Source organism: Pocillopora damicornis, chromosome 9 (assembly GCF_964200805.1).
Source record: "Pocillopora damicornis chromosome 9, jaPocDami1.2, whole genome shotgun sequence".
Lineage (NCBI taxonomy): Eukaryota > Metazoa > Cnidaria > Anthozoa > Scleractinia > Pocilloporidae > Pocillopora > Pocillopora damicornis.
In genome coordinates this window covers 18,777,973-18,794,782 of record NC_142678.1, presented here as the reverse complement: position 1 = coordinate 18,794,782, position 16,810 = coordinate 18,777,973, and the positions used below count along the sequence as shown (strand labels likewise).

Below are 16,810 nucleotides of genomic sequence, written 5' to 3'. Positions count from 1 at the left end.
AAAAGACTCCATCCCAGCGAAACTGTTCATTTGATGATGTACATTCTTATGTTTTACTCCATCTCATTCTTTTCTAATTTAGTTTCACACTTTCCTTTCTTTATAGAACGTCACTGAACTCAGAATAATTTTACATTTGATAGTGGTGACATGTCGTCGCCGAAACGTCTTAATCTCGCTACTTTTTATTATGAAATGTTTTTTCTAAATCTTTCGTTATCAGTAGTTTTGTTTTGCCCGTAAAGGCAGTAGTTCTCAAATCACGGTAAAATTCGCATCCACTGCAGCTAAAGTAACCCAGCAACAAATGTAAGTGTTATTCGAGTTGATTCTTTGTTTTCTCTGACTGTATTTCAAAATTTTGTGTATGTTACTCTCTGGTTTAGTTTAAAGTGGTAGCCAGACACTCAAATAAGTGTGCAAATTTGGCCAACTATCCAAATACCAAGTTCACAAAGTCCTAACAGCACTAATGGGCTCCTAGTCTTAACTTTCGTTTTTTTAAAACGACAAACTTGTCTTCAGGGTCAGGGTTAGCTGCAGTTTTAACTTTTAACTTTGCTGTCTTATTATTACATCGATTATGATGTGGCACGTTTACCAGTTAGCCTCGATTTGATTTGCTCGACCCAGCTTTTTTCGAGCTCGCGTCCAAAGATCACGAATTAACCTATGCCATTAAGAGAAGTGTCTCGTAAGTGTACACTATACGTATTACACCGCCCACTTATTCTAAACTAACCAGGATTTATTTGTCTACAAATAAATTAAGACAGATTGATTTTGAAATGTGGTATTGTTGGAATAAATTTCTCTAACACTCGTTTGTGGTTTGGTTGATCCTTCTTTAATTTCTTTTCTTCTCAAGTTGTTACAATGAGGACTAGCTTCAATATATCAGGGAAAACTAGAGTCTCCGCTTATAAAGATGACACTGCGGATGACATTTCTAAGCCGTCAATTTTCTTGTGTCGTCATCGTACCATCTCAACTAGCGAATCACGCTTGACTACGTATTATAGTTCCCACATACTGAGTAAGAAACTTAGGGTTGTCTACGCAGTTACAAAATCAATTTCCTCCCTAATTTTCATATCTTTACGTTTGGGATCGGCCAGAACAGAAACGAGATCGACAATATAAAAATTACAAATAACCTTGGTGTTGAGTATTATTTATACCTGACAGTGTATCTTAAGAGAAAATCTCCTTTAAAGATTGTTACATAACAACATCTTGGTCACAAGAGTTAAAGAAGAAAGGCGCTCACAAGTAACGCCCCCAAATTGCTTCTTGTTGCGAAACATGAGGGGCATCACCTGTTTACCCTTAAATTACCTCTGGGAACACGAAGGTGTCGAACGCGACCTATTACCAGGGAGATTTTACTCTTCCTGGACTAGCAAATTAACTTATTTAAGAACATGGCTTATCACGAGTTCCATATCAACCTCACGACCACAACGAAGAAAACGTGATTAAACTCACTAGGTGAACGTGGCCAAACTCACAAGAAGAACGTGATTAAACTCAACCTTTAAGATGAGACCACCAAGACGGAGTACGAAGTAATCAACCTGCCCTTTTTATAATTTACATCAAATGACTTAGAATAAAATAATATTTCCATTCCTTTTCTTTCCAACACCAATACAGGAAACCCTTACGATATTGTAGATTAACTATAATTGTAATTTTATTGTTTAACAGTATAGCCGGGATAATCAGTCTGTTATCTTGATACCAGGTAATTTAGTGTTAACAACTGAGTTGGAAACATAAATTAGCCACCGTAAAGGGTAAAAAAGCTGACGTTTCGAACGTTAGCCCTTCGTCTTGATAGCTTTTTCATACTCTTTTGTCACTGACGCCGATATTGGACCAAACAGATCCTTGACATTTCCAACTGCTCAGTGTGGTGAGGATAAAAGCAATTATCTCTGTACCCGTATTTTATCCCAGAGGACAAATAATAGACAAGCTTTGACAGGTCCTGACACTAACCACATCTTGAAAGCTGTCAAGTTAAAGTGGGTAATTATCAAACTTTTATTATATCGCACTTGTACTGACTGAAAAATTACGAACAAAATACGACAGAAAAGAGTAAAAACGAAGAAAGTACTAATGATTCAGCCATACTTAAACGATGCTTTTATGGCCCAGTTCGACATAAGACAGACTTTTAAGTACACTCATATAGAAAACACAATTTTTCGATTTGTTTTGTTTTAGTGCATGGAGTTTCCCAGTTCTTTTACAGTCTTATAGACTGAAATGATCTTAATCTTTCCAAATTACACATTTGGAATCCGTATCAATTTTGTAAATCTCCGTTCCTTTTAAGTTTTTTTTTTTAATACTTCCAAAGCTTTGCGGTAAGCTGTTTGTCTACCGATGGAAAACGATTAGGCCTCGGTTTTTTTCTAAATATGGTAACTCTTTATAATGCTAAAATGACTCCAAAGTACTAATTTCTAAACAATTTCAAATTTACACGTCATTTCAAGAGTTGAAATAATGAATTAAAATTTTGGAAAGAAAAGTTAATACTTTACTTTTTTGATAGCCAAAACAAGTCAGTTATTATTCATTTAGGCACGGTTACAGTTACCCAATATCAGTGTTAGTAAATATTGCAGGTATCAGTATGTGCTTAATTCAATATGTCGAAAAAATTGCACAGTCTGTTTCGTGTTTATCCAGCTTTTACTTAAATCTCGATTTAAGGGGTGGTATCTAAACATTATTGACATGGCATTTACCATAAAACAAAAGATGCGGCAGAGGTAAAGTGATTTTCCAACCACAATTATTTCAACTTTTCTGGCGAATTGTCCAACTGCACTTAACTTCTATTAATTATCCATCCGCTCTGAAAGTCGGTGCCACGTTGAGATGAATCGCACAAAGCTTTCTTAGCGATCAGTCACTTGCGCGTAAACAAGCGCACCAAAAGGTAAGTCTGTGGTTCCACGTTCGATTTATTTTCAGTCATTTAGATTCTCTGAGTTAACGTGATTAGGAATTTGTGCGATGCCTGTTCTAAAGCTTCCACTCAGTTACAGTAAATTATAGCCGAATAGTCGTGTCTTCTGTCATGTAACTCTTCTCGCTGGTCGCGCTTGCATCCTCTGTTCGAGATTCCCCGTTCGAGATTCCCTCTAAAGAGCTTCACCTAAGATATCACGTCCTTAACAATAGAATGAGCCCGAATTCGACAATATTTGATTTATAATATGATATGATTCTTCAAGATTATACTTACTACAGCTGTTTTGACCTTATATTTGTACCCAGTGACGGACATAGGCGCACTAGTTTTAAATAAGCGACATTATTTTCCTGTCTGTTTTACATAATGCTTAAAATATCAAGGGCCACGACAAAGTCTTTTCATTGTCTGGAGTAGTATTATTTGCTCTCAACCAAGTAAACCTGTCATCGAATATGGACTAAGTCGAATCTTGTATTTTTTGAGAACCGCTACAAGCAAATGAAACGTAACTTTTAGGAATCGACATTAGTAGCAAAAGTATTACATGAAATCACCAGAAGCAATAAGGCAAAATTGATCTAAATCCTCTAAAGAATTTTTTTTTTCAAGATGGAAGCATGCTTTGCATCGAAACAAAATAAAGGATTAGCAATTCTGAAACTTTGCATCCGATTCGAACCTTAAGCCATGTCCTGTAACTGAATATGGTAATTTTAAAAGCTCTCTCTTCCAGCCCAAACGATCTCCCACCGAATTTTGATGACAATAAATGTTTCATTTTATTGTGAATACTTATTATGACTTGTAGTAGCCTTCCCTCCCAAACGAGCTAACTCTAAAACATCCAAAGTCGCGAGTGTGCATAAAAACGTTTCAAAAATATGGTATCTTAATCTCAGGACAATTCTCTCAGATTTTAAAATTGTTTCGAAAAAGGAGACAATGCTCCCTTCTGAGACAAAGAAGAGGAGGTGAAATACTTTATTTGAGTGGAACCTTAATCCAAGTCTAACATGCATGTAGAAATTTAAAGCGCTTTTCCCTCAGCGGTTAAATGCACACAGAAAGCTCGAAAGACATACGTAAATCACTCGTACCCATCATTTTAGAGTTCATTTTCCGTAATAACGTTCCTCACGGCTGAGAAATCCGTGACCCCTGATTCTGCATAAAAAAATCATCTCAAAATGCTTTTTATTTGTAGAATCTTTAACGCTTTGGGAGATCTTTATTATTATTATTTTTTGCATCTGAGTGGAGCATTAATCCAGGCATGAAATTTAAAAGTATATTTTGAGCCTTTTTTTCTAGCAGTTAAAAGCACACAGAAAACTAAAGAGGAATAAGGGAATCATCCACGCGAAATATATTCGTTAACACCTACATGCAACTTCTGTAGAACAGTCGAGAACTTTTTGATCCTTTACCTCGCATAAAAAATCATTCTAAACGTTAGCTATTTTTAAGGGCCTGTACTTTATAGAGGGTTTTTATATTTCCTTTCATTATCTAGTCATTTATCTATTTCAAAGCATCTGTCTTGCAATTTAATAGTTCACGGAAGAATATTCTACGAAATAGCTGTTGCTTGCAATCCCTCTTTTCGATGCTTCGCTGTTGAAAATATTTAAGAGCTATTTCTATGCTAGATATTTCATATCTATGATAGAAATGAAGAAATTTTCACTTATCTGAGATGATAGTCCAAATCATAAGACGAGCTTTGAACGCGTTCGTGCAGCACCTAAAAGCTAAATTTTGCGAGCAGATCGTCAATGTTGGAAAATGCTAATGTGCTTGAAATGGTTGTCCATAGTTCGCGTTTCCTTAGTGACGCGATATTGGAGGGCAGATGTGAATAATAACGGATCCTCTTGAAACAGCTTCTACATGATGTTGTTATGTTAAAACATGGCTATAGGGTTATCAACCGCCACTAAAGAATCATTACAGCCAATGACAATGCAAAGAAACTGACCAATCAGTTTTTGAAACTCGGCCAGAAGTAAAACTAAGGCTAGCATAAAACTTTACCACCTTGAGTACTTCCCTTTTGATGTCATCATTGCTGTTTCGCTATTGGCATAAATTGATCAAAGGCCAATGATTTTGACAGCTACCTGCAGAAAGTACTCTTTTTAAAACGGTTATATAATACTTCCGGTATTCAGATTCTCGACAAATTAAGGAAATTCGATTATGCAACATCACATAATAGCAGGGGGTTTCAGCGATTTCAACCATAAGCGGCTGCTGATGGTTTTATAGGCGGTTGTGCTCTAGGCCGTAAGGCGAAACACAAACACACGGCCTAAGCAGACTGCGGTAAGAGATCATATGAGTCGCGATAGACGCACGGTAACCGAATTTTATCAGAACTCTTGCGGTTGGCATTATGCTCTGTCGTTCTTTTTGGGGAGATGAGTCAATCTGTAAAGTTCACTGAGTGGCATCTCAAAAGAGCAAACACTTATTGTCGTGGCCTTTTTAACCTTTTTAGCAAAAGAAGAACAGGTAAACCATGAACATGTTTTTCTAGTAAGGATATATGCAAATCAATTTCAAAAACGTCTGTTTACAAGAACATGCTATGGTAATTTATCAGAAGATTAAGCCAGATATTTTTTTAATTCTTCAAAGCAACCATATTTGAAATAAGGTCTCCTCTTCCATAGTTAACATAAAAATTAAGATCTTTCTTACCACGTAACCGCCTTTCGTATATACATATTAATTCAAGATTTTGCTCGCTATTTCGATGGAGGGTCTTTGGGCAGCATTAAGTGTAAATATTGATAAACGCAAGACCAATATTTAGAGCAGTGAATTAATACTCCAAATCTCTTCCTTCTTTTTTAGGTACGACACATCATGAGCCTTCCAACAGAAAAAGTGATACCTAATGTCAGAAATGGGACTGAGGATTCACAAGCAACAGAAGAACTTAGCGAACAGGTCTATTACGCAATTGCCAGCGTGTATGTTGTCCTCGCTGTAATAGCAATCATTTTTAATACTCTTGTGCTTGTTGTATTCATGAAGGACAGCTCCCTTCGCTCGCACTCAAACATTCTTATTCTTAGCATAGCTATTGGCGACTGGATACAAGCAGTGGTAGCATATCCGTTGGGGGTTATTGGCATTTTATCAAAAAGTTGGCAAACTACTGGAACGACCTGTTCGTGTTACGGCTTCATTGTGGCGTTTTTATCCTTTAGCACAATGCTACACCATGCCACTTTTGCCATCGAACGTGCCATTGTAATTAAGTTTTCTTTCTCATTTTCCATTGTCAACAAGTTAAAATACATCATCGTTGGACTTTGGTTGTTTGCGCTAATCTGGAGCAGCTTGCCTCTGATTGGCTGGTCAGGGTATGCCCCTGAGGGAGGACGCTCGGTTTGCTCGATTGACTGGCAAAGTTCTGATCCAAGTGCTGTTGCTTACATTTGTTGCATCTTCGTTCTTTTCTTCTTAGCACCTTTCATTACCATGGTTACCGCATACGGCTCTATCTACCGCAACGTGAAAAAAATGACTCAAACTGCGCATGATATTTGGGGAGAGTACGCTGCTCAAACTTTAGAAACTATCTTAGCAGAATCAAGAACCGCACGAATGGCATGCATAATGTCATTTTGTTTCTTATTCGCATGGACACCGTATGCCGCTGTATCACTTTATGCCATCATACGAGCACCGGAGCCTGCCATATCTCCCTTGATGGCCACCTTACCCGCTCTTTTTGCTAAAACAGCCCCGTGTTATAACCCGCTTATTTACTTCATGCTGTTTAAGAAATTCCGCTCCAGTCTCAGAAAAGTGCTGAGGCCATTACCAATCTGCAGGCGCTTTTTGAGACAAGAATCAAGTGGGGGAAATATGGAGGTGATCTCACGTTTAACAGCTTCTGATGATAAAGAGAACACCAGCAAGCCTAATGAAGTATTACCAAGACAGGTTCAAGATGCGGTCACCATCTGATGACACAAACGAAAATCGCTTTTTGTCACCTTGTTTTGTCATCAGATCATATGATCAGAGGAAGCTTCCAGTGACCTTGAAAAAGGTTTGATGTCATAAAGCTGATGTTAATGATCAGTTGTATAGCCGTTATTTGGCAAACGGAAACCAAACAATGATTCATTCTCAGACGATACTGGCTTCCTGATGCGATGTGATATAAGTCTGGGAAACCAAAGGAATTTTTTCTTTTTTTTTTTTGACATGCCAAACCTGGTGCTTATTAGCGTTACTTTTCCGCTTCTTTTTTTCATTACCTTTCAAAGTTAATTTTGCGATGTACGTCCCAAGGTATTGAGCAAAACCTGATATATACAAAAAGGTTGAAATATCATCAGACTAACCGTCTTTTTGGGAGTTCTTGGACCAATGTTCTCATGTGGACTGGAGCCAATAAATGAGAGTCAAGAACAAGTTTGAATTCCTCCTCAAAGAGATGCTTTCATTGCTTGGGCTGCCCGAATGAATTGTGGAAACTGATATTTTTTCGTGATTAGAGATCAATATCTTAAGTAGGCGAGACAACAAAAGAAAACTATAACTATCGACATGAGAAGATCCGTGAATAAGTGTATGTTATCCACCGGGCAGGAGGTCTGTTATGGGAGAAATTGCACAAGGACTCAGGCGGAATGCCTATCTTGAAACCAAGAGCATATCGGTCTCCCATAAGGACCGACCTAAACCAGTAACTTTATCAATCATGTCTGCAGTTTTGCTTTTTCCTCCTTTGTTACGCATTTTTGGAACCGTTGTCCGTATTGTAAAGGTTGATCAGTTACAAGGACGCGATTAGCCATTCAGAATCGAGAACTTAAGATTTCAACCCGCTGAAAAAAAAGAGATTTGTATCTATAAAACAAAAACAGACATTTTATGTTTAATTTTTTGTTTTCTTCTGGCTTGTGTTTCAAGTCAGAGACAACTTAAACAAACACGAATGCAGAATTTACCCGCGTTTTATTTGAGGTCGCAGAAAGCCTTCAACCTCAGACGTAAAGATAAAACGAGAAGAACCCTTTCGCGAGATGGCGATAGACCTTCAAGCATGACGAGATTGGGACGTTCAGTGTGCGCGGTAAAGATGTCATGTTTTCCAAACAGAAGAAATTCTGGTATTTCATCAATGTCTAACTAGACAGAGGATAAAATATGGCCGCCGGTGAATGTGAATTATATAAAAGATGATATCAACACAAAATGATAAAAGTGCGTGCACAAGCGGACGTTTGATGTCCTGTTTATCATACGAATGTTGATCACAATTTTTTTAATGAAACAAATTTGAAATTACCTCATTGCAGTTTCGTAATAGTTTTACTTCCTAAGTCCGAGGGCAATTACGAGAAAACAAAAGCGTACGCGGTCCATCTGATGAAATCATTTTACCAGAGCATAACTGAAGTGTACTCGTGTAATGGCGTCTCCCTCAGAAAATTATTCTTAGAATTAAGAATCCCGACAGTTACTCCCTACGTTTGCAAAGATAAGGAACGAGGAGTACTGAAGGTACAAAAATGTATAACACGGAACATAAGATAAGTCAGTTTGAGGATGACGTGTATCTATTTCTAAAGAACATCATTTTCTGTGCCAACGCTGTTTAAATTCTTCAGCTTCATCACTTATCATCAGGCTAGACTTAAAGTAAATCTGGGTAAAATCAGAACAATTTGGATCGGATCTTAGACGCAGAAAAGAACAAACTGGACTAATGAACCAGCGCTTGGCCATGGGAATCTCGCAAATTGTATACTCAGCGTCTTTGTTAGACATCAGTCCAGACAATATCTCTCGAAATAAGAGAGCCATTTTCAATTTTATTCATAACACAGCTAGTAAATTTGTCTGATCAAATTCAATTGCGTGAGCGTGCTTCATATTCCTATTGTGCACGCTCATGACGTCAGCAAACAAATCCCTCGAGAAAGAAAAATTGAAATTGTTATAAAACAATTGGTTCATACGTCATATGAAGCACGTGGGAAGTTTGGAGAGCACTCAAGAAGCTGGAGTTGCTCAAGGCGTAGCCGAGAGCAACTCTTATGCATCTTTCGTGCTCTCCAAACTTCCCGCGTGCTTCATATCTCGATGAGCGCACGCTGATGTATGAACCAATTGTTAATTGGGATAAGAAACAAGACAACATAAAAAGAAATGTCGTGTACCAAGACTATACGAGTGGGAGATTGCAGGCGCCGGATCCACATACTTAATTTAAATCTTTGCGTTTAGCCTGGATTTCAAGGTGTTTAATTGACATCCATTGCAACTCAAATGTTACAGAAACTTGGAAATCCATTGCATCCTACTTTTTTCCAAAAATACAGTGGACTAAACTTGCTTCTGTGATGTAGTTATGATTCCAGATTTCAAGAGAAAACAGATAAACCACCTTTTTATGAAGAATATTGGACAATTTTCAAGGAACTAAGGAACCTATACAACTGCGACAATGGTCATGATCTAATTCTTTCTAATAATAGTGAAGTTCTTCTTGAAGGAAATAGCTTTTTCTCAAGAAATTGGACAGATAAAGGAGTGATCACTGTTCAAGATATCCTGGGTGATAATAGAATTCCCTTAACCCTTTACACCCTAACATCATTATGCATATTCTCCACGCTGATCTCTATACATTCCCTGAGGTTCTGACGGGGAGAATTTGTTTAACAACTTGTTAAACAAGAGCTTCGTCAGTTGGCGATCATTTCTTTTATTTTCAGGACCTTTATGAGTGATTCTGGGATGATATTTCATGCTACCCACTCTTAGGGGTCAAAGGGTTATCACATGAAGACAAATTCAAGATCAAATCAAATTTTTAAAGTTATTTCAGTTTGTTGCGGCAGTTTCTAAACATCCATTACGTAAGGCTATAAAATTGAGCAGGCCAGAAAGCTCTACAGCTGTAAAAGCATCTTTAATTTTCTCAGCCCTGACTCATTCAATAAACTTTGATCTTTAACTTTCCCCTTTTCTGATGATCCTCCCTATAGTTATGTAGGATTTGAGAGTAACGCGTTGGTATCAAAACTGGTTATCAAAATCCGTGTCAGGATTACTTGAAACAACGTACTTTTTCATTGTTTAGATATGTTAAAACGTGGCTAAAGAACCGAACAGAACAACTGACGGATTAAAATTGATGCACCGTTACCAACGATTCTCACGTGACACTGAGAACCAATTGTAATACTAACAGTAGACGAACCGATCAGGTTACACGAACCATTCGTAAAGGTAAGGCTGGCAAAACTTGAGCTCGTCCCTTTTGATTTCATCATTGCCGTTTCATTATTGGCACAAAGTGATCATTGAAATGTCAATGGTTATGACAGCTGCATGCCCGTGGTAAGTGCTTCTTTCAGAAAGGTATAATTCCTCCGGTATTAAAATTAACGACAAATTAAGGAAAAGCAACTATGCATCCTCATAGAACAGCAGAGGTTTCAAAACTTTTTTCCGTAAGCGGCTGCCGATGGTATAATGGGCGGCTGTACCATGAAATTGGCTGCAGGGTCAAACCCAAACATGAGAAACTGTCTGTTAGCTAAAGAGATGGCGGTAAGAGATCTTATGGACCCCAGTTGACCGCTGACTGCTTTTATTGAAACCCCCGCAAAAGGCGTTATATTTAGTCGTAATTTTTTGAGAGATATTCTGTTAAGTTCAATGAGTGCCAGCACTAAATATTTGAGGCTTTCTAACCTTCAGACAGAGCATAAGAAGACAAGTAGACCATCAACATGAATACAGGGGGTAAGTTTCTAAAGAAACTGTGGTGATGCGTCGGTAGGAGAGTATTAAAGGGTAATTTAGTATTATCAGTTGGGTTCATAACGTAAATTGGCCACCGAGAAGAGTTTAGAAACTGTCGTTTCGAGCGTTGGCCCTTCGTCAGAGCGATTGGAGGAGTTGTGGGTTGTTTGTGTGTTTATATGTAGAAAATGAAGCTACGCTATTGGTGGGAATATGGTGACGAGAAAACAAGAATAAGTTGGTAAATAGAATAAGAGAGATGATAGGCTCGGTAAAGAAATAGAGAAAGATGTAAGATCTTAGCGTGCGGAATCTAGTCAATCATTAATTAGGGTGTCTTTTTTGTGTTGTTACTGTTCCTCGTCGTCTATTAGTGTATTTTCACCGGTTAGTAAGCTTCTATAGTTTTCCATATCACATACTTTCGTTCGTTATGTTTCTTTCGCAATTATTGGCGTCAATTACACTTTCAGTTAATCATTTTCGCATGCATTAATTTTTAGTTTTTCGTGCGTATATAAACTTAGGGCCTCTTCATATGAGCCCGGTAACCGGGCTGGCCCGGTTACCGGGACGAATTTTGTCGTCTGTTCATATGGGAAATTTCAGCCCGGTTACCGGGATGAAAAAGAGTCGAAAAGGGCGCGAAACGTGGACTGAGGCCCTGGGAACGAGTTTGAGCATGCGTAGTTGAAAAATTTTCATCCCGGTAACCGGGCTGGAGTGTTCATATGGGAAAATATTTCATCCCGGTTACCGAGATCTCGGTTTCTACAACCGAGATCTCGGTAACCGGGCTGGCCCGCCTCCTCATATGAACACATCGAAATTTTTACAAAGGAAATAGGAGTGAGGCGAGATCTCGGTAACCGGGCTAGCCCGGTCAACCGGGCTCATATGAAGAGGCCCTTAGTTTTCTCTGTTCAAGGCCTTTTCTTTTCGATAGTCGCGCTAGTCGCAGTTCGCTTTCAAGTAGTTCCTTCATTCTTTATTTCGTCTTCGGATAGTGTTTTTCGTCAAGCGTAGTTTTGCAGTAATCATAACAATGTAAGTGTTGTCGTTTCAAGTTGGCTCAGTGTATTTCTTTCTTATCACCTTTATTTAATCAATTGTTGTAATTTTGTATTCATTTATTATTTTTAAGTTTCAACCCACATCGTTCACCGTCAATAAATCGCCTATTTTATCAGTAATTGTGGTGTTGAAAAGTTACGATTGCCGCAGTCACAAAAGATGTTTTTCGTCTTGTCACGAACGTGGGGAAAATAAAAAATTCTGAGTCCCCGTGAGGAAACCTCGTGGTGGGCTCACGATTTTTTCTTTGTCCCACGCTCGCGACACGACGAAAAACACCTTTCTCTAAAAATAAGTTAGCTGAATGAAAAGCACTCGTTGTTCACGTGGGAAGTAAGAGTGCCGATTTGAAAGATAAATTTTTGCTCTAGAGTTTTTCGGCTCTCTTAAATGTCTAGATATAGGGAAAGGCTGCAAACTGCCATATGCTGCTTAGAGTGGTTATAGACATTAAAGTGTTTAGCGACTGGTTTGCGGGATGCGTCCTTGTCAGAATGTGTTCTCGGAGTCGGTCACCTATGGTCGTTTTCCTGTTGCACCAATGTATAACTTTTTACAATACGTGAAAACTATGCAGTAGATGACATTAGCGCAAGTACGCGTAAAATGATCAGTGATCTTAATGGATCTCTTGGGTCCAGACATTTTCTCTACGTTGTTAATGAAAGTCGTGAGCGAGCGCATTTAAAAGTTCCAGGTTGGTTATTGGTTTGAAATGAGCTTCTGACCAAAAAAGTTGGCTATGCTTTGTCGCGTTTAAATGAAATTAGTGCAGTTTGAGAAAAGATGATACTAGTTTCTGAATCGTTTTGGAGTAATTTAAAGTTTTTAAGAATAATAGATTTAACTGCGTGGTTGTGAGGGTGAAATGTGAGAGTGAATGGAATGCGATCAAAATTTTCCTTCTCAGCTGTTGTACTACTAGCTATCGATCAATTTGTTGGGCAAACTGGCGGCCTGCCTGAACGACAGAAACAGGATAGCCACGTTTATCGAAAAACTGGCACATTGCCTCTGATTTTTCGGAAAAATCAGAGTCGTCACTGCGTAAACGACGAAGTCTGAGAAACTGTGAAAAAGGTATGGAATTCTTGCCGTGTGATGAATGCGAATATGAATACAGCAAGTAACTATGTAAATCTGTTGGTTTATAGTAAACACTGGTGCACAGACCGTTGCCCTCAGTTAAACTTTTGATGTCTATATAGTCGTCACTATATAAACGACGAAGTCTGAGAATCTGTGTAAAAGATATGGAATTCTTGACCTGTGATGGATGCGAAGATGAACACAAAAAGTAACAAGGTGAATCTTGGGCCTCGTTTTTCATTTTATTTACATATTTTGTCTACCTCGCGCACCTGACAAAATTCACGTGTGGAAGCTCTTTGCACCTCCGCCAATGTCATTTTACCTCATAGCTTGCTCTTCTACATGATGAAACAGAAAGACGACTAGCTGACCGATTCCGAGAACACCTTCGCAATGTAGAAAGAAATGACATGGACGCATCCAAACCAGTCGCGAGACACTCTAATCTCTTATACTCGCCCACCGACGCAGCAACGCAGTTGATAGGTTGCCATGGCTATCCTGTTTCTGTCGTTCAAGTGGGCCACCACCGCGCCCAATAAATTGATCGATAGTCAGCACAACAAACGACTGAGAAGGGAAATAACGTTCGCGCTCCTCCGCCAATGTCATCTACTGCATAGTTTGCTCTTAATGTAAAAGTTATGCATTGGTGAAACAGGAAGACAACTAAGTGACCGACCCGAGAACACCTTCGCGATGTAGAAAGAAATGATAAGGACGCATCCAAACCAGTCGCTAGACACCTTTATTTCCCTAAACATTCTCAGCAGCGCATGGCGGTTTGCGGCCTTTCCCTAACAACGAGCGCTTTTCATTCAATTAATTTATTTCTCTGCCATCTCTCTTATTCTGATTTATTCTCGTTTTCTCGTCTCACCGATAGCGTAGCTCCATTTTCCGCATATAAACACACCCACAACCCACGATTTCTCCAATCGCTCTGACTAAGGGCTAACGCTCGAAACGTCAGTTTTTAGACTCTTAACGGTGGCCAAGTAACGTTATCAATTCACTGTGATAATACTAATTTACCCTGTTGACCATCGACATGTTAGTCTCGTTGGGATATATACAAATCAGTTTAAACAAACGTCTACACATATGAAGATGGTATGGTAATTTAAATTGTCAGAAGTTAGTCATATATATTTTATTTTTCATAGTTACCATATTTAAGTAAGATCTCCCTTAGCGTAGTTACCATTTGAATTAATATCTTTTTTGCATATTTAGAGCATTGAATTAGTTTTCCAAGTTTCTTCCTAATGTCACCATATTTCAATTAAGGCCTACTTTTTCAGAGTTACCAAATAGATGAAAATTCTTTCTTGCCACGGAATCCCCTTTCGAATATACACACGAATGCAAGATTTTGTTTGCCCTTTTCTTAGGAGGGTCTTTGGGCAGTATCAAGTGTAAGTATTGATGAACGCAAGACGAATATATGAAGCAGTGAATTTATACTTCAAGTTTCTGTCTTCCTTTCTAGGTACGACACATCATGAACCTTCCAACAGAAAAAGTGATACCTAATGTCAGAAATGGGACTGAGGATTCACAAGCAACAGAAGAACTTGGTGAACAGGTCTATTACGCAATTGCCAGCGTGTATGTTGTCCTCGCTGTAATAGCATTCATTTTTAATACTCTTGTGCTTTTTGTATTCACGAAGGACAGCTCCCTTCGCTCGCACTCAAACATTCTTATTCTTAGCATAGCTATTGGCGACTGGATACAAGCAGTGGTAGCATATCCGTTGGGGGTTATTGGCATTTTATCAAAAAGTTGGCAAACTACTGGAACGACCTGTTCGTGTTACGGCTTCATTGTGACGTTTTTATCCTTTGGCACAATGCTACACCATGCCACTTTCGCCATCGAGCGCGCCATTGTAATTAAGTTTTCTTTCTCATTTTCCATTTTCAACAAGTTAAAATACATCATTGTTGGACTTTGGTTGTTTGCGCTAATCTGGAGCAGCTTGCCTCTGATGGGCTGGTCAGGGTATGCCCCTGAGGGAGGACGCTCGGTTTGCTCGATTGACTGGCAAAGTTCTGATCCAAGTGCTGTTGCTTACATTTGGTGCATCTTCGTCCTTTTCTTCCTAGCTCCTTTTATTACCATGGTTGCCTCATACTGCTCTATCTACCGCAACGTGAAAAGAATGACTCAAACTGCGCATAATATTTGGGGAGAGTGCGCTGCTTCAACTTTAGAAATTATTTTAGCAGAATCAAGAACCGCTCGAATGGCATGCATCATGTCATTTTGTTTCCTATTCGCATGGACACCGTATGCCGCTGTATCACTTTATGCCATCATACGAGCACCGGAGCCTGCTATATCTCCCTTGGTGGCCACCTTACCTGCTCTTTTTGCTAAAACAGCCCCGTGTTACAACCCACTTATTTACTTCTTACTGTTTAAGAAATTCCGCTCCAGTCTTAGAAGTTCATTACCACTATGCAAGCGGTTTTTGAGGAAAGATTCAAGTGGGGGCAAAATTGGGGCCATCTCATCTATAACAGCTTTTGATGACAAAGAGAACATCAGCAGGCCTGGGAAGGTTTTATCAAGAAGGATTCAATTTGTGGCCACCGTCTAACAGTACAGAAAAAAAGAGCTTTTTTTTCTCCGCATTGTGTGAAAATGAATCAGAGGGACATTGCTGAGGCTTTCCAAAATATTTGATATCAGAAAGAGGGTCTTAATTGGGTCATCCGATGGCCGTAAAACGGTAAAAAAAAAATTAGCGGTTAGGGGAAAAAATTGACAAATTTTTAACCATTAGTCGTCAAAAAAAAATTAAATGCAAAAAAAGATTTCTGATGACCACAATTGAAAAATGTGAACCGTTAGCCGTAAATTGGCCTAAAAATTAACAGTTAGCCGTAAAAGCCATCACCTCATCGAGACCCTACAGAAGGCTGGTGGCACTTTCATAGTTTTTATTTCGTTGACAAAAACCAAGCAGCGATTTACTCTAACACAACACGTTTTTGCTGCGGAGATATAGCGTTTGGCGATAAAATTGTTTTCCCTCTGGCAAACCCAAGCACGTTGGACTTTATGGGCGATACTTTTTGCCATGCCTTTCCCATAATATTGAACTAAACTTGAAATATAACTTGAACGTGATATCATCAGGCTAGCTATTCACAGTCTATTTAATGTCCCAAATACTTTCAGTGTTACCGAAGTAACACCCTAGAGATGTCTCACTTCTGTGTTGGTTCTTGAGAAGTTAAATATGGTTTGTGATACCAGTAAAGCGTCAATTTTGACTTTCTTGTCAGAGAAACTTTTGGTGCTCGCGTTTCTCCCGAATTTAATGGTGAAAACTGAAATTTCTCTTTATAATAGATCAATGTCTCTCCCAAGTGGGGGAGGCAACAGAAGGAAGCTATAACTATTGACACGAGAAGATAAATAAAATAAATATATGTTATTTAATGGGCAGGGGGTCTGTATGGGTAAAAGCAGTGCCTGAAGTCTCGGCCAAGGGCTGAACTCAAGACCAAGGGCTCTGAATTTCCCATAAGGACTGACTAAAAATGCCAAGTAACTCTTCTACTTTTCTGCCGATGTTGGTTTTTTCTCCTTTGCCACGAATTTTGCGGAAAGAATTTTGACAGAGGTGCATACTTTAAAAAGCTGGTCGCAGCCGGTTACTAGTTCGCGATTAGCCAACGTAACCAGATCAAGGATTAAAGATTCCGGTCCGCTGAGAGGCTTCAGAAAAAAAAATAAAAATTCATATCTATAAACAGCCATGTAACTTTTTATTTATAGTGTTTGCTTCAGTCACATGTCTTAAGTCTGAGACAATTAAAAACTGAAAAACACAAATACAGAGAT

The 16,810-nt window shown here is 38.8% G+C and overlaps 2 protein-coding genes and 1 pseudogene across 4 annotated transcripts; 2 read left to right on the top strand and 1 right to left on the bottom strand.

The window, feature by feature from the left end:
* The first annotated feature begins 2,768 nt into the window (after positions 1–2,768).
* On the top strand, positions 2,769–8,312 carry LOC113672816 (melanopsin-B-like). 3 transcript variants are annotated; one of them, XM_089182624.1, is made up of 2 exons: positions 2,769–2,959; positions 5,858–8,312. In XM_089182624.1, the coding sequence occupies exon 2, from the start codon at positions 5,870–5,872 to the stop codon at positions 6,980–6,982; it is 1,113 nt and encodes a 370-aa protein (XP_089038750.1). In that variant the 5' UTR covers positions 2,769–2,959; positions 5,858–5,869; the 3' UTR covers positions 6,983–8,312. The 3 variants fall into 3 exon arrangements, with proteins under 3 accessions (XP_089038750.1, XP_089038751.1, XP_089038749.1); XM_089182625.1 differs by lacking the exon at positions 2,769–2,959 and adding an exon at positions 5,139–5,323; XM_089182623.1 differs by lacking the exon at positions 2,769–2,959 and adding an exon at positions 5,139–5,512.
* A 3,726-nt stretch (positions 8,313–12,038) lies between these two features.
* LOC149040499 (uncharacterized) lies at positions 12,039–12,786 on the bottom strand (annotated as a pseudogene).
* A 278-nt stretch (positions 12,787–13,064) lies between these two features.
* On the top strand, positions 13,065–15,696 carry LOC113672815 (visual pigment-like receptor peropsin). Its single transcript, XM_089182622.1, has 2 exons — positions 13,065–13,162; positions 14,442–15,696. The coding sequence occupies exons 1-2, from the start codon at positions 13,130–13,132 to the stop codon at positions 15,555–15,557; spliced, it is 1,149 nt and encodes a 382-aa protein (XP_089038748.1). The 5' UTR covers positions 13,065–13,129; the 3' UTR covers positions 15,558–15,696.
* Positions 15,697–16,810: the final 1,114 nt, after the last annotated feature.